The 24,642-nt window shown below is 44.5% G+C and overlaps 2 protein-coding genes across 2 annotated transcripts in view; both read left to right on the top strand.

Moving 5' to 3' along the window:
* Nucleotides 1–5,588: 5,588 nt before the first annotated feature.
* On the top strand, nucleotides 5,589–7,026 carry abrab (actin binding Rho activating protein b). The gene is made up of 2 exons (XM_053446080.1): nucleotides 5,589–6,295; nucleotides 6,543–7,026. The coding sequence occupies exons 1-2, from the start codon at nucleotides 5,589–5,591 to the stop codon at nucleotides 7,024–7,026; spliced, it is 1,191 nt and encodes a 396-aa protein (XP_053302055.1).
* Nucleotides 7,027–10,521: 3,495 nt separating this feature from the next.
* The window catches only part of samd12 (sterile alpha motif domain containing 12), a 38,460-nt gene continuing 24,339 nt past the window's right edge, over nucleotides 10,522–24,642 (top strand). The window contains exon 1 of the mRNA XM_053446114.1: nucleotides 10,522–10,775. Within this exon, the coding sequence (XP_053302089.1) occupies nucleotides 10,715–10,775 (61 nt within the window). The 5' untranslated portion in view covers nucleotides 10,522–10,714. The remainder of the gene's footprint in view (nucleotides 10,776–24,642) is intronic.

Genomic DNA, 24,642 nt, shown 5'->3' with positions numbered 1-24,642 from the left:
GCAGCCCGCAAAAACCGCTGTGTGTCCTTCAGCGCCTGCACTGACCCGACACCCTCGATGGAATGTGTCCTATACAGAGTCTGAGGCAGCCGAGGGTGAAGTGGGTCTGCTCAAGCTGGCAAACACCTATGTGGGTCTTAAGCTGTGTCCTTTTGTTGGTGTCGGGACAGGAGGCACCGAGAAGCACTTCCAAACCGGCATGGAGGTGTGGGGGGGGGGGGAGTTGTGTCTCCGGTGGACATTGTCGATGTCAAGCAAAGTGTCGTTTCACTTCACAGCTCGACAGACGCACGTAGGCAGCCACGCCACCGACTCCTCGGGTCACACATCCTAGTGGTTCTGCTAAAGATGGTCCCTTTCCTGTTGAGCTAACGAGGGCCGAGGGCTGCCGGTGGGTGGGACAGCGCTGGACCTCGACCAAATCAGATAGGACAGAATGCAGTTCTTGAAGTATGAACACTCAGGGCCCCGTGAATCCCCCGGAGAGACCACCTGCTCACAGGGAAATGAATAAAATAATTGAGGAGACAAAGAGAAAGGAAGCCAGGAAAGTAAAAATAGATTCTACATCAGATTTAATCACTGAGTTTCCCAAGAATGTGCACTTGTTTGAGTTGCACAAGCAAAAACAATCGTTATTTGATATTTGAGTTTATTGGGGGTGGGGGGGGGGGTTGAGGTGAAACGTTGTGCAGCGACAGTGGAAGGATCAGGAGGGAAGAGGAGAGGAGAAGAGGAGGATGAAAATCAGGAGAGTCTAGATTGATGGAGGGATTTCAGCAGCAAACGATTTCATCTTGGTTTTTTTTATATGTTTGACAAATAAATTTAACAACAACTTTCACACTTTTACTTTATCGAAGGTGTGACAATGCAGATATTCTTGTATAAAGACCTTTTCAGACACAGCTGTATCTTTCTTCGACCTCTGGGCTCCAGAGCACTTGATGGTGCAGTTGCATTATCGTTCATACACAAAAAACATTTCAAGAACAAAGCCGAACAGTTGAGAATCAAGTTTTATCTTGAATTTTAACTTTCTCCTTAACTTGCAAAATAAAATAAAAATCTGGATTGTATTATTTAGCTCTTGACATTTTGTCTTTTTACGATAAGTCAAAGAAATATATCTTCCTCTCCAGGTTTCTTTCCTCATGCCCTGTCCTTATGCTCTTATGTAATAAAGGGGACATGGGTTCAGTGTCTGTAAAACACCAGCTTGCAGTTTAACACGGTGCTTTCCAGGTTTTACAATAACAACAGCTGCTGCTGCGTGAACAGACGTATAAAAGGAATCAGTGAACTCTTCAGGGTGGTTGGACAAATGTCTTGGTTTCTGTTTTGGCGGAGCAGAAATGTCCGGTCCACTGGACCACACTCTTCCGTTTAGGTTTGAATCCGGATGTATGCAGGTTACGTAAATGTACCTGAACAGTCAAACCAAAGCTCCCCGGTGGTTTTTTCTACCTCAAAGAATTTTACACCTACACCACGTTTGCATTAGTTCATTCATACTGACCCCACACAGGAACTGCCTTCAAATTATGTTTTAAATATTAAGAAAATTTGTAATTTCTTAAGATTACCTATTATCTTGACTTTTGTGATAATAACCGTTGACGTTGATTATCAAATTAACAGATATTATGTCCAACGGTGAAAAGAAAATTGCAAAGATTATTTAACTTTTGATTGAACAAAGCTGGTTCTGAGCAGGACGTCCGTTGTTTAAGAAAAAATAAATGGGGTAGAATAAGAATGTAAACGTGAGTTGAGGTGAGGGAGTCCCTCGTCTAGCAAAGCTCAAAAGGAGCTGGATATGATGGATGGTCTGTGGGAGTGGGATCGACACCTGGTGTACACAGAGGGTGTGAAGCAGGGACCGGCTGCAGGACGAGGCTCGGCTCCATGGATTATATCTACCAACTTAAATATACCAGCTCGTGAGGCCTTTCAGATCTCAGCGAGAACTATAAATCATGTTAAAACGTATTCAACGTTAAAGCATTTGCTTGTTTAGTTTAATTTAGAAATATGTAAAAAACAGCAAATGAATGAATGCACAGGTTCTGTTTTTGACTTAAGAGCTCTGTATAAAAGTAACAAGTGAGAAGTGTTAGGCCTCTAACTGCTGGAGAGGCTGTGGTCGGAGGTAATGAAGTGTGATTTCTGACGGATGCCGTAGAAGCCAAAAGAAACATCTCTTATAAAGATCTCTGGTGGCAAGAGCATAAAACAAACATTATAGTTACAACAACACATTGTCTCAGAGCTTGATACATAAGATCCAGCAAAACTCTATCTAAAATCCATGAAAACCTTTAAAATAATAAGAACAGATCTGATGATGATCCCATTTCCAGACAGATTTCTGTGTCACACAAGATACAGACACGTTTTAAACAAATACCTGCTGATACCTGCTCACCAGCTTTTCTCAGTGACAGACATGAAACATTTGAAGAGCTCCTGTTTTATCTCCTGTCACGTTCCTTCCTCTTCTGCCTCAGTCTTCTTCCCCATGTCATGAATCCTTTCGACATAAATCCCGACCCGGGGCCCTGCAGCCTCTGGATGAGCTGGTCTGGCTGCAGCGATGCTCTCTGTCATCCTGTCGCTGCCTCTGCAGGGGACCAGGTTCCCTCTCCGGCCCTCGATGACCCCGAGCCGGCTTTAATTTACTATCTCTCCCGATCTTCATTCATCGGGGCCAAGTGGCAGAGCCGAACAGCAACAACACACAGCCGCTCTCTCCGAAACGGAAGTATTAGTGGATTACAGGGCCGTTTACTTTTCCTGGGCCAGAACAGATTTGTACGACCGGCTTCCGTGTTGAGGTCAGCGTCGGGGAACCACAATAATATCCTGCCACAGATGCATGAAGACTAAAGTTCAGAGCAGTTATTTCACATGATTTGTCAACAGTGATGTGTTTGACAGTAGCTGATGTTATCGTTGATTTGTCTGGAAAGAAAAGTACATTGAATTACATTGGATCCTGGCTACACCTGTTTCATTTGGTCATTTTACTGTTTGTGTAAATAAAGTTGGATCGTATTTACTCAACCTGAACGTCACATTTAAGGAATCTTGATCTCCTCGTTGCAACAACATCCCGAGCATAAACAAGGAGATCACCCCGAAGCATAACACGAACCAGCGTCTCACACGTAGGTCACAGAAACAGCTTGAGAGGTCCCTGCACATGCATTCCTGCACAATTAATGCACAATAATACGGTCGGCCAAGAAAAACTCTGTCAGCACAAACAGGGAAAAGTAAACAGACGTGCAGCAGCAGTGCAGATGTGGATCGAGCATCAGGAAACACAGGTGCTCTGCCTCCGGTCCTCCAGAGCCTCCGGGCCCCGTCGACCACCCCGGTTCATTTGGGCCCAGGTCTTGAGAGCCGGCTTTAATTGAGGAAATGTTCTGACTTCCTACTCGTCAGAACACTTCATGAAAGTGGAAACATCTCTGTAACGTCTCGGGCTGAATGAAAAACTGTTTTTAGAAGTCGAATATGAACGAGCGGATGATTTCATTCAGCACTTCTACGAATAGTGTTGTTTATTTTATGTTTTTTTACAAATGGAGAACAGGGTGTTATACATTAATTGCCATTATTAAATGATATGTTCCCCTTATTCGCAAATGAGCTTGCAATTTTATACAGATGTTTCTGAATTGCAATATTAAACACAAAGAGCTGCAGAGATGTGTTGTATGGGCTTTACTGCTCCATCACTGAGCTTATAGCGACCTCTTGTGGTCGACTGACAATTGTCCAGCATCACAAAAACTTAAAATACCTCTTATTGCCTCAATCTGTCATCCTGTACAGATATATTTAATAATTAAGATATAGTTAGATGTCAAACTTATTTAACTTTTCATTTTTAGAAAGTATAAAACTGTGATTTTTACTGTAAAAGTCAGATTAATGATTATCCTGTTCTGGCTTCCTTAGAGCTTCAACTGCAAGCAATGATGAAAATTGTATGATACTGTAAATACAAAAAGCCTCAGAGGTCATGTCCACTTATGCATGAAGAAAATGCCAATTCAGGAAATACTGTTAGAGAACAAACAGTGTGTGATGAGGTAGAACTGAGATTTTTAATGAAAGAAATAAAGAGTTTAATTCACAGGCTATAAAACCAACCCTGGCTCGAGCTCGGGCTCTTGCAGTTGCAGCCTTATTTGGTCTGGTATGACCGGTTGCTTCTGGTGTCCGATGTGTCGAAAGGTTACATAAATATTGATGTGTAATAATCGACATCACTAAATCTGTTCGGATTTAGGACGAGGAAACCCTGTGGCACGGAGCCTGGAATATTGTTCTATTCTGAGATTTAACAACATCATGAGGTTTTTCTGTTTTTGGCAGCCAAAAATAACTGAAGCAAACTGATCAGGACTGGTTTCTGCTCCTCAGAGGCTCATTACCACCTCAACACCAGTTCAGCAATAAACTGAATGAACGTGTAGAATGAAAAATCTGGATTTCTTTGAGCACTGAGTAATAACTGATGTTCAACACTATTGTAAAGAATCCAATACGTCATGATATGTCACCAACGAATCAGAAACCATTCAGATCTATGACGGTGCATCACAAAAGACAGTATAAATACACAGCCTCAGCATCAACGAGCAGTTTATCCACGTGAAGTATTTGAATCTCCACATTTGTCTGTGTAATGAGCCTGTCTGTCCGCGGGGGGGCGCTCTAACCCTCCTCTTCCTCAGATCACAAAGTGAAACTGTATATTTTACCACGTTGACTTGGTGCTGATGCTGGATGAGTCACTTCCACTCCTCATGACGGACTGCTAACAGCTGCAGCCTCGTGTGTGTGTGTGTGTGTGTGTGTGTGTGTGTGTGTGTGTGTGTGTGTGTGTGTGTGTGTGTGTGTGCCAACATCTATTTATAAACAACAACCCCTCCCCACCCCCCCCCCCCCTCTCTGCAAACATGAATGTTAAAAATTATAACAAACACAAAACGACATTCTGCATGTCACTGGTGTCTATAGGCTGAGCTGTGCAGAGCATGATGCTGATGTTTGAAGAACTGTTACCTCACAACACTGGAAAACCAAACCTCCTGGAACGTGAGAGCAGATCCTCGTCTCCTCCAGGTTTCACCTTCTCTGCAGCTCAGAAGTTCCCTGGTTCCTTTCTCACCTGGGATCGAGTGTGGATTTACCCTCTGAGGCTCCTTCAAGCTCCATTAAGCTTTACAATGTTCATCAGTTTATGAGATTATCAAATGTTTTACGTCTCTGATGGTCTCTGCATGTATTTGCGCTACTGCTGATTAATCTTGAGGGTCAAATGTCCTCTTTACCTCCAGTTACAGGCTGTGCAGTCTGTGATGAAACACGAGTGTGTCGGGGGTGACCAGCGTCAGGGAAAGACGATCAGCTCCGTGGCCTGGGATGACTCAAATACTTTCCGTTGAGTTGGGGTTTTGCTCTCCTCACTTCAGAGCTGCGGTGGAGAGGAGATGAGTTAGCTGTAGAAAGTCTGACGGCTCACTTAGAAGCATTGGTCTGTCTAACCTGACACGTTAATACAGAGGGCTATGTCGGACAAACAGAGCAGCCAAGAGTCGCAGAGGAAACCGAGCGCCAGCAAGAACCTCAAGAAGCAGTGGGTGACGGACAATGAGATAAAGCCAGCAGGTGAACCCAGTGGTTGGGCTCCTTCCACACTGGGGGGACCGACTGAGGAGCCCAGGAAGACGTGGGTCCCCAAGACACCTCCTGCCGCTCAAATACAACCAACAGAGGGGTCTCAAGTGGATGCATCTACTTCTGGAGAGGCTGAAAAGACATCAGCTCCTCAGAAGAAGATCGAGGAGCCACCGGTTACCTCTGCAACCAAGACGAAGCAGGTGGTGAAGACGGTGACCAGCAGCGTTCAGGAGAAAGGTGCAGGCGTCGGGCTCCTGCCCGAGAAGATCACAAAAGAGGCTCTGCCATCGGCCGAGGAGGTCGACAGGCTGCTGAAGAAGAAAAGCTCCCCCACTCTCCACAGGAGGTGCTCCAACATGGTGTCGTCGCTGACCAAAAGCTGGAAGAAGGTGGAGAAAGAGCAGAAGTTCGGAGAAGAAGGAGCAAGAGCAGGAAGGTCACACACCGGTGGTTTAGATAAAGAGAAGACTGGATATCTTGAGGAGGTCGATGTTGCTCAAACACACACGGGAAACATTTTGAAAGAATCACAGGTAAAAGACGGTGAAGGAGACTTTGAGACATGGGTGAAGATTAAAAGACCTTCAGTCCCAAAGTGAGTATCTTCTGCTTATTTGTGCAAAAGTTCTTAAGATCAAGTTAACTCTGCACTTTGAGCTAAGGGTTCGGGTCAGAGGCCTTAAAGGAACCAGAATGACTCACATTGATTTCATCACACACACAAATTTAGGTTTGTTATCCACTATGTCCTCTTGTATCTCATTTTTACGATAGACTCTAATCTATTAAACCCTGCTCCAGATGTATTATTATATTTGTTTATAATCTATGATCTCTTCCAGGTACAAAAACGAAGCTGAAGACGCCAACAAGATCAATGCTCTCTCCAAGAAATACAGCGCCGTGGGAAACCTCAAGAGCCGCTGGCAGAACTGGGCCTCGGATCACACGGTGACCCAGAGGCTAAACCCCTTCAGCGAGAACTTTGACCACGACTACTCCATGTCCCTCCGCCTCCAGAAGGGCGAGGAGGGCTACGGACGCCCCAAGGAGGGAACCAAAACAGCGGAGCGCGCCAAACGAGCCGAGCAGCACATCCACCGCGAGATCTCTGACATGTGCTTCGTGATCCGGACGATGGCCGACCCGGACCCGGACGGGAAGACCCGCATCACGTTCGGAGAGCTGTTCGACAGATACGTGCGGATCTCCGACAAGGTGGTGGGGATCCTGATGAGAGCCAGGAAGCACGGGAAGGTGGCGTTCGAAGGGGAGATGCTGTGGCAAGGCCAGGATGATGGGGTGATCATTACGCTGCTGGTGTGATGCTAACAACCATTTACAGTTATTATGATACGTGGACTAAGAAGAGGATTGAGAATACAGTTGGTTCTGAGTCTGCTCACTGGACTCCTGCAGAACAATGTCACAGGGACACAGACAAGTCAAAGCTTGGGGAGTCGTTTTGAGGTTTTGATTCACGAGCTCTGGAAGAGATGAAGTCCTGGATTCTTGGCCTCTCGTGTGTCTCTCCTGCCTTTGCTCTATGCCTCATGTTGATGAGATATTTAAGTATGTGTTAATACGCCAAACAACCGGCGGCTTTGCAGTTTACTGTGGCGCAGTAATTCAGACACGGATTTGGTTTCATCGCCTGAATTCCTGCAGCTCAGCACTCATTAGAGTGTAGCAGGCACAATGCAGGGGAACAGAGCCGAGCACAGCACTTTTAAATCTCATGGCCTGTTAGACTTAGGCTGTTATAATTAATGCAAAGGCAGACTAGGACTCTGTTGAGGTATAACCCCCCCCATGTTATTGATTAATCAGGTTTTATATAAGATATAATGAAATAAAATAACTTGTACAACGGAGGCACCTGGTTATGTACTGTACAGTCAAAGCTAAAGTACTGAACCACTGGATGATAGTTTTTGATCTAGCTTTATTTAAGTTATCAGTTAAAAGTATGAGTACTGTAGTGAAAGGTATTTTTTTGTTTTTTGGCCACTAGGGGGCAACAAAAGGAAGCTGTGATCGTGTCTCGTTATCCTTTAAGTTGATGAGTGTGTTTCTTGTTTTTCAAACTATTCAACACAAGTTGGTACCGCTGACTTTCCATCAATGTCTCTATGTCTCAGGCTCAAGTCACTTTGTTTAAGTTAAAACAAGAAAAATTGTCTTTTCCTGTGTAATATGGATTTGAACTTGCCTCTACATTTGCCCATTAAGTCTCCTCCTTTAAAACATTTGATAAAGACCCATTAAGACCTTTTAAAAAAAGAGGAGAGCAGGAAGAAGACAGAAACCGTGACACGTACGTGAGCTGGCAGGTGTTGCAACATATAGAGACTTCCTCATATTTCACATTATCTCTTCATCTATGAATAATGACGCTTGAAAACAGTCACACATGAAGCAGACGTGTGGGGCAGATTCTGATTCCTACTTGCAGTAACTGCACCACCTGCCCTATGGACACACTGCGGCCTGAAGGGACCTGCAGCTTCTCCCCTGCATCTACTTCCATCTTGACTTACGAGTGCAGCGGTTGTAAACCCGCCTGGTTGGAATGATTTACTCGGCCTGTGTTAATGCTCTGCAGGCTACTTCAGAATAATTCTGCCCTGTCATCAGTGAATCCTCCTCAAATGGTTGTATATTAAACTGTCTCTTTTTTGAATGTTTGTGTGCTGACCGTTTTGCGCAGAGCATTTTATAAAGAGGATGAAAACTTTGCATTCATCCTACCTGGTTTAATGAAAATTATATGAAATGAAAATGGCTGCTTGATGACTGCTGGTGTAGTTTATCCGATGGCGTAGAACTTACCTCCACGCCCCAACTGACTGCTACAGAGATATGGTATGTATTTTTTTAAAACAAGAATATCTATATTTGTGTTAAAATTAAACGAATCGCATGTCCGACTAGTGTAAGTGTCAGTGTAAAGCCGACAAGATGAATGGTTTGTGGGATACGTGTTTTTCATATACAGACAGAAAGACTTTTAGATTCACTGTTTCTATGCTCAATCTACAACATAATACAAAGACAGGTAATAATATGACAGAATAAACAACCTTTGCCTATAGGAGCAAACGTTGCATCCTCAATTAGCCTCTTGAATAGCAGATGACACACCGCATAAGCTACTCTAGGACAGTAGGTGTGTCGGGTTGGAGCTGTTCTGTATAATTAGCATTAACAAAGAGGATTTACAAGTCTTTTCTGTCGCTGGCAGTTCACAGACGTAGTAATTACAGTCGACACATTTAGACTCAGTCACTGTCGAAGTATAAGCTTCTGTTTTCACTGCTCTCGGGAGTTGAGAGCAAAAAAATAACGAACGTTCCACAAAAACTAAATCTGTGGATGTTGGTGAATTTTTAGGGCCAAATTCAAATGCACAGTGTGGAAGCTACATGGTGCATAGTCCATGAGAAATAATAACAATGTCTGTTTATTTAATCAAACCAGTTCTCCTGAGTTTACACAATCTGTGTCCAGATTACAATACCGATCTGGTGGAGGTACTTTTAGTGTCTTTGTACCGGTTCTAATGGGAAAACTTTGATGAAGACCAGAGTTACCAGTTAGCGAAGCCTATTTCAATATGAAGTAAACAATAGCCAAATACAAAGCTGGAACCAGTTAGCTTAGCCTAGCATAAAGATAGGAATCTGGGGAAACTAAATCTAATATGTACAACAACAGGATTTAAACAGGTTTATTTGTTGGTGTAGTGCAGTCCCTTTACTTTAATAGCGATGAGGTCATGAGGAACTAGAATTTAATAAAAATGCGTTCATACTTATACTTCAGTTTTTGTTTGACTCCATCAGATTGTAACCAGATGTGTTGACTTTTGGACAGATCCAGGCTTCTCCGTTGTTCCCTTGTTTCCGGACTTTGCGCTAACAGAAGCTAAACTAGCAGTCGGAACCTTGTACGAAGTATAATTCATCATTGTTAATTAAAAAAAACGTTATTTTCGAGGGTTGTTGCCTAATTTCTTTCGTGTACAGATGTGAAATGAGCGTGAATGGATCTGATAGCCGATAAGTACGTACGATACAATTCAGCGTAACACCGAGATATTCTTGTTCCTTTATCCAACCTGAGAAAAGAAATATGTCAGTAAGTCCAAAGACGAAACACAAGTATAAACTCAGGAAGCTTCAAGTGTTAATTGACTTTAGAAAGTAGCTGTGGAAGACTTCAGAGTCCACCACCCGGAGAGCGCCCAGCACTACACTTCCCAGCATCCTCCGGGGGGCGGCGGCAGCAGCTGTGAGCTCCGGCTCGCCCGCAGCAAAGTGATGAGAACACGAGGAACAAGGTACAATGACCGGGAGGGGGGGCGACGAGTTCTACATTTCACCGGTGATGCGCGGATCTGCGGAGGAGCGCGATGGCTGTTGAAGGTAAGACGCGTCATTCCATCAGGACGTTCTGCGCTCTTTGTTTCCCCTTAACGCAAAAGATAATAGGAGGACTGGAGCTGCGAGTGTGTTTGTGTTTGTTGTGTTTGTGTGTGTTGTCAGGTCAAACGTGTCAGTCGGTCGCAGCCTGTGTTGTGTCTGCACCAGCCTCTCTGTCCTGGTCATCCTCTGGTATCACTCCTCCATTGAACCGCTGCTGGTCTCCGCTGATGCATGACCATTACGCGCAGCCTCTGTGTGGCTCCGCGCGCGCGTGTGTGTGTGTGTGCGCCGGGTAACAGGTCTGCAAACCCCGAGGAGCGTCCGGGTCTTTTGTGCGTAACCATCCTCGGTGTTGGTGCACCGGCTGCTGCGTGTTCTCCCCCCCCCCCCCCCCCCCGTCGTCCTCTGGATGTAAGAGCCACACAGCTGCTCCGTGCTGTGGTGCAACAGGGGTTTCTTCTTGCTCTGCTCATCCGGCATCAGGTGGTGAGAGACATGTGGATCAGGGGACACGTCTCCCTGTGACTGACACTTGAGCTGTTAATTGACTCCGGGACATTAGAGGTGAGACATCCAAGTGTCCAGAGATGCTCGGCCAGTCTCCTCACCTGATCGGGGGCATCTTGTGGATCCAGAACCCAATGAGAGGTAGGTTAAGAAAAAAGGCTGTTCCAGTCCACTGTGTGTTTTCTGTGTGTTTGCCCACGCAGGTGTGGTTGGTATGAGGCAGTGGCACAACTGCATTCCTCACCCGGATCAATCATCTCTGACTTGGCTCATTTCAGTGCACATTGTTGTGTTGTGTGACCCGAACCTGTCTCTCCTGTTCGTCCCCTGGCATGTGTGGTCCTTTGTGTTGAATTTGTGTTGTTTGCCAGCACTGATAAGATTAAACAACTGAGGCTGATCTGCATGCGGAGCTGTAAATGTTGTTCTGCCTCATGCTTCTCATGTTTTCCTCACGTCAAGGCTTCCAAAATAGATGCGTGAAAATCTGCAGGATGCTGTTTGCATAAAATCTATTCCAGGGATCAGCCTCTCTATACTTGAACTGCTCAAAAGTTGACATCTTAAATCACAGCAGGCATTTTCTCTTTCTCTTTAAGTTAAATAATTTACCTGCCGAGCGCCTGAAGCCTCTCAGGCTCCCTGGAGGCGTCCAACCTCCCACTTTTGCGACACCTGCTCAACAGTATCAAACAAATCTCTTGCAAGTTGCTCCTTTGCCGCTCTGGTGCCGCAGCTCCTCTTAGTGGTGCCGACCTACAGGTGTAAAGACATTACCACATGTGTCAGAGCCTGAAATAGGCCTGTGTGTTTTAATGCAGCAGCAGCCATAACGCTGCCAAGCCTCCAGCATCTCCCCGAGTTTCATTCTCCTGGGATCCATCTTTCAAAGCCGCAGAGAAGGCGGCAGATACACACTTTGTTCCAGGGGCTGAATGCCTCATCTGCTTTGTCGGTTTCTTCCTCCCTTGTCTCGCACTGATTTTATCCAGGCTGACTCAGATGAATAAAACCGAGCGCAATTCCAAAAGTTATGATTCCATTTTTTCTCAGTGTTATCTCCCGGTTTCATGTGGATTCATGTGGCTCAGAGAATCCTCACCTCTCCGGTCTCTTGCTGTAAGATCCCATTCAGTCTGAGGAGCAGAATACTTGGAGGCTGCATAGATCAAGTTTACACCAAAGCTGTTTCAGACATGAACTCTGGGAAATGCCGGGATACTTAGGTCCAGACATTTTGTAGTTTGTGTTTCACGTATGAAGAATTGTTCGGGTCAGACGTGTTCACAACGACAGTAAAATATCTGGAACCTTCAGGTGAACGGTGGCGTCTGGGTGGAGCAGCAGGAGGCAGGACCTGATGTAGAAATTCTGATGTGGAAATCATCTGTTTTTCTCGACCCTGCCGTTTGGCTTCATCGTCAAAAGCTCTTGAATCTCATTGTCTTTCCGACTTTACATCTTCATCCACTCCTCTTTTTCATCTGGAGATATTTGTATTGTTTATTTTTTTCAGTTTTACGGCTCAATTGGACATTTTACCTGGCGGGGGTTTGGACGGAAAAGCTCTAGAAAATGTACAGAGCGACTGATTCGAACATTTGCATTCTCCCGTACAGCCCCTCTGGAAAGTATCCAGGTTTCAGTTCATGTCTCAGAGCAGCTACAGCATCACACCCGGCATCACTGTGATTTGTGACTTGAGCAGCTCGAGCATCTAAAGGAAAAACTCTGTGCCGGCAATCGTGATTCACCGACTTGTCACCGAGAGAGAGATGAATTCTGACTCACGTCCACTGGAGCTGCAAGAACTGATACGTCTGTCGGAATTTGGGGAGAAAACTAAACACCCAAGGTCAGAGCGGATTTTGCTCGAGCAGCCGAAACGTTGTATTTCAGCCCCGGTCTGCAATGTGGTTGAAATATAATACTTTACCAGATTCCATGGGGAGATATTGTATTAGTTGCTTCACACCACTGTATGTTTATTGGACAGACCCTATGATTCTTTCTTATTGTAGAAAATGCTCCAGAAGGATGGAGCTCACTGATCCTCCATTTCTAAATTTGCCACATTTGGCTTTAAAAGCCCCGTTTCTTTTTTTAGATTGGATCTCATTTAAAAACTGGTTGTGTTTCTGTCTCTGTGCTACAAACAGCAACGAGACCAAGCTGCACGTTCGCTTTCAATTCAAGATGCAACGTTTGAGAGAAATCACAACTCCGCCGTGTCACGGTTTCTGTGTTTCTGTTCCACTGCTCCACAAACCCCTTGAAGACAGAGAATATAGGTCAGCTCTTTAAACATTTATAACACATGAGAAGACAATTAGCTCTTTGAAAACCGCACCAGTTTTTAGTGGTTCTCTCCTTGTGAGCTTTTCTGTGGAAGACACTTTGACTTGAGTAAAGTTAATGAGCCACAAATACAAACTGCACAGATTCCCTTCAAAGCTCTGCACACATGATACATAAAGCTGGCTAATAGTTTGGGCAAATTCAAATCAGGGTCTATAGTAGGAGTGAAATTTGATACAAGCTGCTAATAGTTTAAATTCCACAACATAATCTTTGAAGGAGCATTGTTTCTCCCTGTCTGCATTGTTTTGAGCAGACTTTAGAAGTCTAGCTTGAAATTAAAAGCTCGGTGGATAAGAACGGTTTTGTGTTGGTGCCAGTGTGCGTCGGTGTTTCCCCGACACAACTCCTCTACCTGCAAGGAGACAAGAGTTGCATCATGAACAGGGTCTGAGGCGTCTTTCTCTTAAAAGACAAAGGGACGGTTCAATAATGATACATTGAGTTTAGTCCTAACCATATTGACTGAATTATAATTATAAGAAAAATCAGGTCCATGTGGTTATATTGATTGAAAACACAGGTACAGGTGGTCTCTTCTGGGAAACCTTCACACTGAGAGTTCAAACCCTTCATCACCTCTTCCCATCGCTGTGTGTTGGGTTCATCAGAAAAAGAAAGAAATGGTCGGAACCCTAATCCAATACCAGATGTGCGTAGAGAGGGTTTTCAGAAGAATCGTCTGATCACTGATGAAGTACTTTGCCCTTTGAGGCTGTTTGATGAAACCACCATGAAAGTGGTGAGAAGCCAAACAGCAAGTTCTCCATCCTGTATCACCACGTAGGTCACATGTCCCTCGCTCACAAATGTACCAGTAGCAGGTCGGACCATTGATGTCATGATAACAATAATAGACTCACAGTCAAAGTTACAGTTTGGTTTTTATTTAGCCACAAAACTGAGTTTTATACTAAAGAAAATAGTAGGAAGCGTAAGACAGGATTTATTGAGGTAAATCTAAGGTCTATAGACTCTGATGATGAGAAGCGTCTTTGTTCGATTCCCTGGAGTGTAGCTAGAGGTGTTGGAGTCGGCAGGTGGATGAGAGAAATCCCTGTGGGAATCCTGAAGGTCATGATAGAGATGAGAAAAGCTTTCTTTCCTGAGAGCAGGGGTATGACACGCAACACAAGTCCCCAGTGGAATCCAACCAATCGTGTTATAGCTACATGTAACGCACATTAACCAGCCGACCAGCAGCATGTTGTGTTACCCTCAGTCTGAGAGACACATTCAGGTTGCACAAAGGATGGTGTTCTTTCATGTCAGCGTAGGAGGCTATAAAAAAAAAATACACAACCTCATGAAAGGCTGTGGTTTCATACAGGCACAAACAAACACGTGACAGAAGCATTTACCATGTGCATATACACGGACATTTAGAAAAGAGCCAGGACCTGGACTTCCTGTCCAGCCACAGCAGTGTTTACCCCCGTGGCTCAGCTTGTCCCTTTCACTCCTCCCTTCTTTCCTCTGTGCATCGAGCCTCTTTGAGACGTGCTGCTCGGCTCGGCCTGCCTGTGCATCCATTCAGAAAACTCCTTTCTCATCCATCCCACCGGAATCAGCCACTGCAAATAGAATTAGTAGAATAAACATGTTTATTTTCGGTCAGTGGAATAGGATTACATGTTAGTCCACTTTATCAGGAGCTGCAGCGGTGAGAGGGCATCTTCCAAACCCTTAATAAACAGGGGAAGGGGATTAAGATGAGGAAGATGTGGCAAATGTCATAGGAGAGTGGTGTTGTGTAATCCTCCCCTGGGTGGACCTACAGCCATCTTTGATGTACCATACATAAAGGGCTGCTGCCCGGAATTCACAATGAGAAGCTAAGCAGAAAATAAAAATAGTAGTTGTGTTCCAACAGACTCGTCCTCTCCTCCGTGTCGACGTTAATCGATGAGTCTATTTCCTCATCCTCAGAGTTGCAGAGACTTTCTTTGCAAGATTGATACACGGCAAACTGCAATCTGTCTGACAAACGTCGGGGGGGGGGGTTTAGCTCATTACAATTCTATTGGATCTGTGTCTGGACTGAGGGCTTTCAGCCGGCTGTGCGTGCATCACTGTGTCTGAGTGTCAGCGTGAGAGAGCAGCTCAGGAAGGTGAAACCAGCAGGAGACTGGTTCTCTGGTGGAAACAAGTCTTAGAGTTCAACTTACCGAAGTAACTTTGACACAGAGACAACAAATGAAATCCAAAGAGCAAAGAGGTGAAATAACTGTAATATTGAGCATAAAGCATAATATCAAGCTGTTTTCAGACATGACCTGGACCCAGTTCTCCAGACTTCATGTGAAACTCTCCAGACCTCAGTGCACGTCCTGAACGCAGCTCAGCGTGAAACCAGACGGATTTTAAGTGGCTGCGATCTGGAGCTTGATATTTAACCAACGGACTCCAGAGTTGCATCAAATCTCTCCTCTCACTCCACCTGAATACCAAACAGCCCAGTGGAAAACACAGGAATAGCAAATTGAAAGCACTGTATCTTGACTTGTAACCCACTGCGCTGAGGTGTCACCTGTAGCCTCCAGATGCTTTACACACCATCACCATCCCTGCACATTCCCAGTGATGATGGAGGAGCAGCTGTTGATTTTGCACGTTCGATCCCATGGATATGCAGATGAGCGAAGGCATTAACGATCAGACGAGTGCAGCGTTGTGTTATCTTTGTGTTTTGGCTCCTTCACGGCAGCATCTGGGCTTAATTCGATTTTCCTTTTTTTTTAATGCACTTTAACATCAGCCTGGCGGACATCGTTGGGTCTCGTCCCTGATCACAAACGAGGCAGAACAAAACCTACACAGCATCTTTATCGACCTCCATGAAGAACGAACACCAGTGGGATGAAACCCGAGGGAAGAGACAGCGACCGCACACCGCTGCACGTTCCAGTAATTCATCTCTCGTTCGGCCATTATAAAGCACTCTCAGTCTTTTTGTGCGCCCGCTCTTCTCTCGCACACAAATGTCGACCTTTGCGCTTTTTTTGTGAACACTCGGCAACATTTTCTGGAACCCCTGTTGTGTTGAGTGCAGAGAACTTGGCAGTGCGTCCGCTCCGGCCCCCCCCCCGATGACCGTGAAATTCTCTGGGCTCCGTTCTGCTGACTGATTTGAAGCTGCAGATCTGAGACGGGTTGTGTGTCACCGGCTGTGTTTGGTGCTGTATCACAGGTTGTGCAGCTGTGAAGCGAGGCCAGTGGGAAAGGTTCTATTTGATCATTTATACTCTAATTCATCGATACATCCACTAGAGGGCGGCGTGCAATCAAGAGCTTCTGACCACAACAAACATGGCGACAGTAGAACAGGTTGTGATGATGTAAACCTAAAGAAGGAGCTAACAGCGGCTGTAAAAAGTGTTGACATTTCTTCCTTGTGTCAAATGATCGTTTCACTTGCTCTATTGGCTACACTGCCCCCTAGTGGTACTGCTTCATTTGGTCTGTGTCGTCTGTGTCAGTAAGTTTTGAGAAGACGTGCCCAAATAAGGACGAAAGGAAAGGTCTGACCATTCAGCAAACGTTAAGAGCAGCTTTGTTTTTCTGTTTCCAATGTGATGTGGATGATTTTAATGTCAAAAGAATAATATTCACACATATTTAAGATGCGTCTTAAGAAATCCCTCTGGTGTCTCTACACACAGCGGCCGTGACACTGAGGAAGTTCTAATTCCTCAGCTTAAGTCGAGGATTCGCATGAGATGTTTCACTCGGAGGCAAAATATGACGATAAAAGCAAAGGTTTGCTGTGTCAGTGGTTCAGAACAGACAGCCAGAACCAAAAGGTCAGGGCAGAGAGGCCAATAAGAAAAGCAAAAGGTCATCACATGTCAGGCAGACTGGAACAAGGAGGCTGGAACCTGGAAACCAGAGGAATGAGAGAGCTCATGTTTATTCAGAGTGAAACTCACAAATCACTGCTGTTCATCTGAAAAGAGGCCGGAGGGTTTGACTCGATCACTGAAGCTCCACTGATATGAAGACGTGTGGAATCTGCAGTGTCTGTGCTGCGTCACACATTTCATTGCTCTGATTGGCTGTAGGTCTGCTCTCACTCTTGTTGATGACGCCCCGTTTTAAAATACAAAAGAACTGGGAGGTTCCAGACCCAATTTAGCAAATGCAAATTTGTAGGAAGATGAAAGATGAGGCCGAATTTTGCAGGAAAATAAAGAGCTAAAGGTTAAGAAGAACTATTTATCTGCAACAGTTATTTTTTCCTCCCAAATTCAAAGACAGCACGTTCATCTCATTGAATTTTTTTTTTCTATAAGTTATTGTTGAGGCCACACGTTGCTGTGACATTTAAAATCTTATGTTGACTTTGACAAAGAAGCTGCAGATTGGTGATGTCATGGTTTACAACTAATCTGCTTAATAAGCCCATCAGCTCCATGGGGTCTCTACAATAGAGAACATTGACTTTTCTGCAGTAGTTTTTCTTCCAATCATGACACTGCAGCATAAATGTTGTGTCTACACAACCTAATAATAGACTGTGTTGACTCTGCAAACTTCACAGCAGGAGAGAAGGTGAAACGATTTACTGGACGATGCCCAATGAAATCACAAACTTTCCCTCTTTGCGATGGTTCCAGGAACAGGAGAAGTTTCTGCCTTTTCTATCAAATATTAATAACTGTTCCTCTAAATGAAGACGCTCTATTCTTGTCTCCCTCTTTCCTGTCGGCCTTTGAAGCGGAGCACGTTAAAAAGCCAAAGCCTGGGAAGCTTCTCTGCAGCCAAAGTGAACAGCAGTTATATTTATCTCCTCTGTGTAGAAGTGGGTCATTTCTCTCTTTTTCTGTTTTATTCTCACTTTCTTTTTCATCCCTTCGCTCTCTCTCTCTTAGATTTTCTCTTTGCCTTTTTTTTTAATGTCATCCTCCTTTTCTTTGCTCCATTCGCAGCTGATAAAAAAACGTTCGAAGTCGAGCACGTCCACGCCGGCTTGACACGGGACCGACCAATCCAAGACCCTGGAGCCGCGGGGGTCGCGTGGGGGGGCCTTCTGTGAAGTTTGAGCCCAGTTAACTTTTGATAGGATGTCAGGCTGAATTAAGAAACCCACAGAGAGTCGGGCTGGCCGTCTGACTCGACGCTCGACTTCACTTTGATCCACGCAGTCAGTCCTCGTGGTCTCAGCTGCTCACACACAAACATGACACGTAACTGAGTGCACATGAGGAAGAGTGAAATTTAAAGGCTTTTTAAGTGAACTCTAATTTCAAGCTGCCACTTAACACGTCCAATAATTACACTCGTGTCCCCGAGGTCAGTTCGGATGCTCGTGTTGGACGCTCTGTGCATTAATGAATATACATCTGAGCCACTAGGCCTTAAAGGACCTTGACATCAACTCCTCCAGATGTCACGTCTTGTTAGCAGGGGGCGACTACATGTGTTTTTACCAGGCTGAGCTTCTGCAACAGGCTGGAACACAGCCCCTGCTGCAGCGACCTGCTGAGCTGCACACAAGACGGTTCGAGTAAAACCACAGAAACTGACAGAAAATGAGCTAAAGCACAAATAATCTGCGTTCTACTTAAAGCCGTTTGAACTCTAATGAAGCGAGTAGTGGCAATAGACTCATTCATGTTTACGCTCTTAAATCCGGCGACGAGGAAACCGTGTCGAGCTGAAATGCTCAGTTAATGTTTCCTGCAGATCACCTGCCAGCCTCTTAAATCAGATTGCGGAGCCGCCTCATGAATTTTAAACGCTGAGAGCGATGCTATAAGCGGCAGGTCTGATAATGACTCTCAGATCCGTCAGGTTAGCGGAGTAATGCCTCTCTTACTTCACGGCCATGTGCAGCGTGAAGTGGAATCACCTCGTCGGCTTGTATAACCTTGTGTCTGAGCGCTGTGACACCCGTCCTGTGAGAGTGTGTGATCTTTCTGCTGCAACACAACACTCTTGTTAACAAGCTGTTAAATGAAGGACACGTGTTTAATTCTGTCCTTGTTGTGTTTCTGCAGCTCCACTTCGACTCCCGGGCGTCTCCACCCTTCAGACTTTTTCTGGGGTGAACTTCAGCGCAGAGTATTAACTTGTCATTGCCCCAGTGGAGCTGCTCATTGGCCAATAAGGTTGTAAATGTCAGCTTTAGGTGTCGTTAATGAAGGGATCAGCTTCACAGCAGTGCTGGAAAGAATACGTCAAGCTTACAGAGACCTGCGTCTGCTCAGCTGATCGATGATCTGTTCTTATGCAAATACTATTGAGCAGATTTCCGTGACACCTGGTGGAAGGATGGGACTCGAGCCAAGAGAGAGCTCGATAGATTCTGGCCCGGAATCAGTCAAGGGGGCAGCATCCAGGAATTCATTTAAATCTCTTTAACGTTGCAAGATCGGCAGTTTTTAGACATTTTCACAGACTCCCAAGGAAAGAACTCATGGATATTGATGAAAAAACAAACCTGGAATATTTAGTGAACTGATCCAGTGCAGATCTACATAGAAAGCTGCATCATCTGGATTTATAAGAGGATTCATAAGGAGACTGCTGAGATAACCATCCTTTGTTAAACTTTACATTTGGATCTGACGAATGAAAGAATGAATAATCAAGATGATGATCACATTATCTCACTTGGAACTTTTCAGCACATCCATGCACAGATCTTGATTAACACAAAAACCTCTTGAGATCCATCCATTCATCCGTTATCTCTACCACACTCATACTTTCTCATGTATTAATAAAGTGAAGGGTCTGTGGTTAATGGTCACATCCAGTGAGTGTGGTCTTCTTTAGATGGATCATTAGATTCATAAAGAGTTGTTCTGCCGAGGCTTCGAAAAAGGAACAAACGAGAGGAGATCATTCATTCGTGCACTTTCTCCTCTTGTCTGTTGACTTTAATCACACTGAGCAGAAAGCTCCTCCTTCAGTCCTCAGTCCTAAACATCCTGGACTGGAGGCGCTGGGCTCCTCTCCCCTTCAAACCTATTCTAATTAGTCCTTTAGTGAGCGTGTAAGGATCTGAGTGCGTCCTCTGTCCCCGTCTGATGGAGACACTCGTCCCCAAGTCCTCCGGGTACGAGCGTCACTCTGCTCACATATTCAGACTTGTTACATTTGCTCTAATTTGGAGAGCAGGGCAGGGAGTCACTTGACGCCCCCCCCCCCCCCCCCCCCACCCTCATGCAGATTTGCTAGATTCGCCACCTTCTCAGATCTGGGTGAGAATCAACAACACATGCAGTGTCGAGGCTTTTTCGCAGTTTGTCTGAGTACGTGCAGGGTGGTGCAGAAAGATGGAGCTCTGAGAACCACAGACTGTAGAAGATGTACAGCTCCACAAAAAGGGTCTAGATCGCCCCCTGATGGCTGGCTGCAGTTTACGTCATAAACACAGCCTCCTCCATGTTAGTAGACGGGACATGGACTGCACATATGCAAAGTCAAGGTATCAGAAACAATTTTGGGAAATTGATATTGGAACATCTCTTGTTCTTAACCCACTAAAGTTTGTCCAGATGTTAATTTTTCCAGTTTTGGTTTAATTAAATGTTCGATGGTTAGGAAGGCGGGGTAAAACATTGTGATTGACAGCTGGGACTGACTCATGATTGGTCGAGCACGTGTATCGGGAGGGACCGATCGTTTATGGCGTCTGTCTCCAAATAATGTCTTCAGCTCAAGATGGCAGAGTTCGAATCTGGGATATTTAGGTACACTTCTGGATAGTGGGAAGAAGTGGACTTGTACTGCATCTTAATATACAGTCTGCAGCACTGTGAAAAATATGCACCACTGAACTCGGTTATTGGCAAATTATAATTTTTTTATTACCTCCGGCCATGTGACGGGCACTGATTTGTGATTCAGCTCCGAGCCACTGTTCACATGTATGAAGAGTAACAGCTGCGTGAATGACTGAAATGTCATTATGCTAACATCCTGCCAGTATCTGTGCCAGGACACCTCTTCAGATTCCCCAGAGCGTCTGCTGGCACAGTTGCTCTGGTTTTTCGGAGACAGCTCCTGGACGGAGGTGAGAGAGCGACGGCCCGAGTCTCCACGTTCTCCCTGCTCCTCCTCCGTCTCCCGGCTTTGTTTCTGGGTCACACGCTGGATTGTGCTCGCTTCTCAATTCATTCTGCTCCAGTTTGAGAGTCAGCCAGAGAGAAGAGATCACTCCGAGCCTGAGTGCCCACACGGAGCTCACTTCACTTTTGATTATGGGCCCTCTAATGGTTTCCCTTTGAACCAGCTTGCACTCTGAGGCTCCGGAGTTCACACAGAATAACAGCCTTTATTCTCCCATTGCCCCCAATTGGAAACGTCTTCTTTCAACTGGGTTTGAGCCATGGATGCTTTGTTAAGAGGAGACAGGAACACGTCTTCTTCTTCTTACTCTGTTGATACTACTTTGAGTTTTCTGTGAAAGGAATTGGATTCATCATTCAATCATCTCATTAATGAATCCTCACATTTATTACCGAGAAGTAAATTATATTTGAATCTGCAACAAATGTACACATCTGATACAGTGAGATTTAAAAATATATGTCCTTTAATTCCAATGTGAACATATGAGACCTTTAACTGTTAATGATTTAAATGTAAACTTATTTCATCCTGAAACTTTCCTCAGCATTTCTTCTGATTTATGTTTAACCAATAATCAGTGATGTGGTGCAACATTAACAGCGTCTCATCTGCAGGTGCTTTCCCCAGGAACTAGGAACCTTTGCAGGATCTTAAGTTCCAGGGAAATATTTTTACCATCTGAAAAGTCCCTGCTCGGGGAAAGTACCGGAACATTAAGTGTGAGGCTCGCAGCACTGGAGAAGTCTGATTGGTCGAGTACTCAATTTTTTTTAATTTCAGTTTTTTAATCGTTAAAATCTTTCACATGTTTTAAAATATGCTTCGTTAATTATGTTCAACCCTTTTTCTGATCAGCAGCACCATCGGAATTTCCTTCAAATTATGGTGTTGCTCTCATGAATCCATGGTTGCTGCATTTATATAGCATCCATCGTCTTTTGCATTATCGCCCCCTGGTGGACTGGAATGGATCAGCTTGTTCTTATATCATCAGGCTAATTTGCTAAATCTCCAGTGGACTTGAATTGATTTTTTAGAAATCTGTAAGTTTCTTGAAAAAAAAAACTTTTGTTCGAAATCGGCTACAGACTTAATGTGGATCGAATAGAATGATGAAAGGGATAAAGGTCTGGGATCGCTGGTAATGATGCCGTCACAGATACGTTCAAGGCCTAAACCATGTGCAGCTACATGTAGTTTTTCTGCAGCATCACTCGTCTGGTTTGAATTATAATAAAAGACGGAGCAGATGAAGCTCTACCTCCTCACTAACCTGCTCCTCCAGACGAACACAACGTTCCTGTCAGCTTCTATTTTTCAAATTGGATTGACTCGTAATGGCTTCTCGTCTAAAACCAGGCGCAGTAATTAGAAGAGACGGAATCATGTAAAAACTAATCCAATTCTTTAGGAGTCGTCATCCGGATAACGGGGGATGTGTTTATCTGAGCAGGGATGATGCTGCTCTGTAATGTCTCTGTGTGCGCTCCATTCATTTTCTCCCCCATTCTGCTGAATCTCATTGAGAGAGAGAGGGTGGGGGGGGGGGGGGGGGTTATCTCTCTCTCCCCCTCACCATGGTTGCACGGCGCATGTCCGGGAGGAGAGAGGGATGAATGTGATGGAGCTATTTATAGTAACTGTTGCCGTTTAAAAAAAGCCTTTCTCCATCTCCGAGCTCCTCATTCAGCCAGCGCTCCTCACAGCTGTGCCTCCTCTTTGTGCCTCCTCCCTAAACCCTCCCATCATCCCTCTATCCCTCTATCCCTCTATCCCGTTAGGCTGTTTGTACTGTTGTTCAATGCTTTTAGCAAAAGATGCATTATACATTTCTTCTCCGGAGTGGTTGCACACTGAATTGAGTCGGAGCGAAGAGGAGGAAGAGGAGCAGGAAGAGGAGGAGGAAGGAGTGACCTGTGAGGGGAGGAGAGGGAGAAAGAGGCAGTGAGAGCGAGCGATGCTTCGTGCTACGCATCTCAAGTTGGTTTTGTGATTTCTCGTATCACGGCCTCTTCCCTGTCGGGTCTGCAGCTCAGAGCAAACACAGCAAACCGGTCATTAGTCAACTTGTTACTCTGCTCAATGCTGTTTGGACTTTAGATGTTTCAGGGGCCATGATGAAGCTTGTGATGAAGAGATATTCAGATATTTCATTTAGTTCTGCTTTCACAGCCTGGTACAGAAGTGTTATTGCCAAAACTATAATAGTAATATAGGTAATAACCTTTTTATTAGATTGTTTATAATAACTGAACTGTTGTAGCTGGTCAGAGTTGATTTTTAATGGATCAGTAAATGTTGAACCTCCTCCAAGGTCTCTTTAGTTAAAACTGAGAGGTTGTGAGATAAAGGCAAAACTTAAGTTTTCAGTTTTTTTCAGTTTTTATAGTTTTTCCTCTTGGAGCTTTAAACAGAATTTTGGAAAAAGGGACCCAGATGTTCTTCCTGTTGTCTTGTTTCACTTTGTTGTGTCACACTGAACTAAGCTCGTAATTGGCTGCTCTCCCGACGCCAGCAGTTTGGAAAAATTAATGTCTGACACATTTTTTTTAAACCTCAGCCAATTTGGAACGAGTTTGTTCCTCGAGGAGAATCAGGGACATTCAACTATGTATTTACTGCAGCAGTTTGATTCAGTGTGCGCCTAACATCTTTAATTCAATGTTTTCGAGTCTGAGAAATCGTTTTTGTGGTCGAACCTGATGTTTTCCTCGATTACAGCCCAGCCAAAACATGACCAAACCCGACCGGAAGCCAAATATCATTTCAAACATAGTCCAACATCATGATTGACAGCTGAGACCGACTCGCCATTGGTGAAGTGGAGAGGCATCGTCCATCTTTTTTTTACAAATTGTGATTTATATGAAGATGAGCTTTTCTTGCAAATCTTTCAACATCAGTCGTTATTTATAAACCAATAAACGAAGCAGAATGTGTCTTTGAACACAAATCCCTTCGACCTTTTAATCCGCAGCTCCACTAGAAACCAAAGCTGCCTTCAGGTGTGATGTAAAAAGTCCTCTTTCCTTTTTTATTGTGAAGGATTCAAATTTCAAACTTCTCCCAAGTCTCCAAAATTGACCCAAACACACTGTATTTGATTAACATTTGCACAGCGTGGATTTGAGAAGCTGTTTGTCTGGGAGCGACGTGAGCTGTGTCCTAACTCCAGGCTGCATACGCAATCTGGGCTTTTGAATTAATCATTTGTTGATACCAGAGAAGTGAGAAAATACCAGGATGGTTGTATGAATACGTAATTCACAGATTTCTCAAATATCTATGAAGTACATTTTTTGAGGAGAAAAACACACACACACACTAACCTTACTTTTGACTAAGAATTAATTATAATATTATCTCTTTTACCACAGATTCACTGTCTATTTAAGGTTTTGCTAACAGTAGCTAACCTCAGACCTACTGGTCAAACATCAGCACCAAACTCCTGAGTTTTAAACTGCAGGTGTGTTTTTCAAATGAGTTTATTTCCCATCAAACAGTTTATAGCTTAACTGTGATTTGCTGGTTTCATTTGACAAACACAATCACATTAAGTTTTTTT

Source organism: Pleuronectes platessa, chromosome 18 (assembly GCF_947347685.1).
Source record: "Pleuronectes platessa chromosome 18, fPlePla1.1, whole genome shotgun sequence".
NCBI classification, from domain to species: domain Eukaryota; kingdom Metazoa; phylum Chordata; class Actinopteri; order Pleuronectiformes; family Pleuronectidae; genus Pleuronectes; species Pleuronectes platessa.
Note: the sequence above shows the minus strand (reverse complement) of the source record. Positions and strands in the feature narration are given on the sequence as shown.

Coding starts and splice junctions, on each gene's coding strand:
- abrab (XM_053446080.1), top strand. CDS start 5,589: ATGTCGGACAAACAGAGCAGCCAAGAGTCGCAGAGGAAACCGAGCGCC. Junction 6,296..6,542: donor AAAAGACCTTCAGTCCCAAA/GTGAGTATCTTC, acceptor GATCTCTTCCAG/GTACAAAAACGAAGCTGAAG.